This window comes from Crocodylus porosus, unplaced genomic scaffold, assembly GCF_001723895.1.
Source record: "Crocodylus porosus isolate Cpor-Errol unplaced genomic scaffold, CroPor_comp1, whole genome shotgun sequence".
Taxonomy (NCBI): domain Eukaryota; kingdom Metazoa; phylum Chordata; order Crocodylia; family Crocodylidae; genus Crocodylus; species Crocodylus porosus.
This window is the reverse complement of record NW_017728911.1, coordinates 26,691,412-26,693,610: the sequence shown is the minus strand read 5'-3', so window position 1 is coordinate 26,693,610 and position 2,199 is coordinate 26,691,412. Positions and strand designations below refer to the sequence as shown.

At 54.6% G+C, this 2,199-nt stretch overlaps 1 protein-coding gene across 1 annotated transcript in view; it reads right to left on the bottom strand.

Moving 5' to 3' along the window:
• Positions 1 to 2,194, bottom strand: part of MESDC2 (mesoderm development candidate 2) — a gene marked incomplete at its 5' end in the record, with an annotated part of 9,260 nt that extends 7,066 nt beyond the window's left edge. Inside the window, one exon of the mRNA XM_019533174.1 lies at positions 2,048 to 2,194. Coding sequence (XP_019388719.1) covers positions 2,048 to 2,194 — 147 coding nt within the window. The remainder of the gene's footprint in view (positions 1 to 2,047) is intronic.
• Positions 2,195 to 2,199: the final 5 nt, after the last annotated feature.

Genomic DNA, 2,199 nt, shown 5'->3' with positions numbered 1-2,199 from the left:
GGGGGCAGCTCCCTGCTGCTGCACTGTTTGCATCCCTAAAGGAGGCCCAGGGGCATCATGTGCCCTCCCAGATTTGTGCACAAGGCAAGGGCAGGCCGCCTGCTGCAAGCTTGGGGCCCAGAGTCTTCCAGGTGGGGAGGCTGGGCCAGGGCTGGGACTGAGGTGGGCAACAACAGTGCTGGGAAGGGTGGCCACGGGGAATTTTGGGGTGGCTACAGCCCACCGCATAGGCACCCCTCCCAGCACCGCAGCCACCCACCCCACTCCCACTTGCTTGGAGCCCAGCACCAGCCCAGCCCCTGCCCACTGGGAAGAGGCTAGCATAGTCCCTAGCTCCAGCCTCACTGGGAGTTGTGCCCCTTCCCCACCCCCTGCACCAGCTACTCGCAGCTTCATCCCGCTCCTGGTGTCGCATTCAACCTGCCCCTGCCCCACTACCTCCCACAACTTGATCTGCCCCTACCCATACCCCTTCCCCCTCTTCTCCAAGCTGTCAGGATGCATTCCTGGCCATATACATGCTGCAGCTGCAAACAGGCACATGGCATGTATCATGTTATTGTTGGCTACACTGATCCAATATATTGGATATATTTCCTATATATATTTAAAGCCCTCTAAATCGCTGAGGATCTACACAGGTACAGATCCATGAGGTGGCTTCACGGTGAATGCACACATGAAGTCCTCCAGGTTCTTTGGCTTTCCAAAGTGTATGGGGCCAGCCACTACAGACTCCTGCTTTCCAATGCTTTCTGTTAGTTATCACAGGTATAGACAAACTTAAAAGCTCACAAAAATGAAATATTAACTGGTCATGTTGAACACTTCAAACCAAGGGTAAAGCTAAGGTTTAACCCTTATTAATCTTTTCTCTAACAATGCTTGTTTTTTGCAATAGACAAGGCATTTGGTGTAGACCAGTGTTGCTCAACCTTTTTGGACCTGACATACCCCTCAGTGGACTCATGGCACTCTCCAAAACTTCTGTTTAGGAAACTGAATAGCACCAATTTCAGAAATTAATTTATATATTACAGTGCTTACCTCCTTGCAGAAGGAGCAGGCAGCAGGGGTGGAAAGACTGAGCACCTGAACTTACCTGCTTAATTTATCTGCTTACCTCCTCTTACCTGGCAGCATCTTTCAAAGGATATGGTGGCACCCCAGGTGCCCTGGCGACCTGGCTGAAAAATACCAATGGTCTAGACCAAACACAAGTGTCTGGGGAGTTCAAAAGAAGTATGGGATAAGCAAATAAAAGCATGCTCGAGCTTCAGGTGCAAGGACATAAGCAGATAAAGGGAGGCTCAGACTCTCCCTGCCTAGCTGCTCCCCCGCTCCAGCTGCCTGCCACCTCTGCAAACAGGGGGGCCCTACAATTAATTAATAAATTTGTTTTGAAATGGAAAGCCACTCAATCCACAGAAGTTAGGGAGGGGCGCCACAAAGCTGAACAGGTTGAGAACCACTCGTGTAAGGGACACCAAGCAGAAAACCCTCCATGCAGCAAAGGGGGGGGAGGGGGGCTTTTCTCCTCCCCTGCAAAATCCTTGTAACACGTGAACATGAAGCCAGTTCCCTACGCAGCGGTTCAGCGCCCAACGCAACCGGGTGCACGAGAACAACGCGTCTTTCACTCCGGCCAGTTTCAAATCCTCGAACACAACGTTTTGGAAAAACCTCAGTTGCAGATGGACCATTGAAAAGTAGAGGAAAAGAAGGATAGACGGGTCACGATGGCAGCAGCAAAACCCACTGGCTCCGAGCCAGGAGAACGGACGAGGGGAAGCGTGCGAAAGAAAGATACAGAGAAAAATAAACGGGGGGGAGAAGGAGGAGGAAAAGCAGAACCAAAGACGACAACGGGACGGGAAAGGCGCCCAAGAGAAGAACAGCGGGAGAAACGCGGGCAGGTAGCGCGGTCCCCCTGGCGCTCCGCCGCAACGCGCATCCTCAGGGCCTTCAGCCGCCCACCCTGCAAACACTGCGGCTACAGCCGGCGGGCAAAGGCCCCGGTCCCGCTGCATGGGGGGGCGGCCTGTACCTCCCACTGCTCCAGCAGCCGCGCCATGTCTGCATCATTGTAGTCCCGCACGTCCTTCTTCTTAGCCGGCCGCGACCCGGGCCCGCCCGCCCCGCACAGCGCCAGCAGCAGCAGCAACAGCAGGCCCAGGCCCAGGCCCAGGCGGGCCCCGC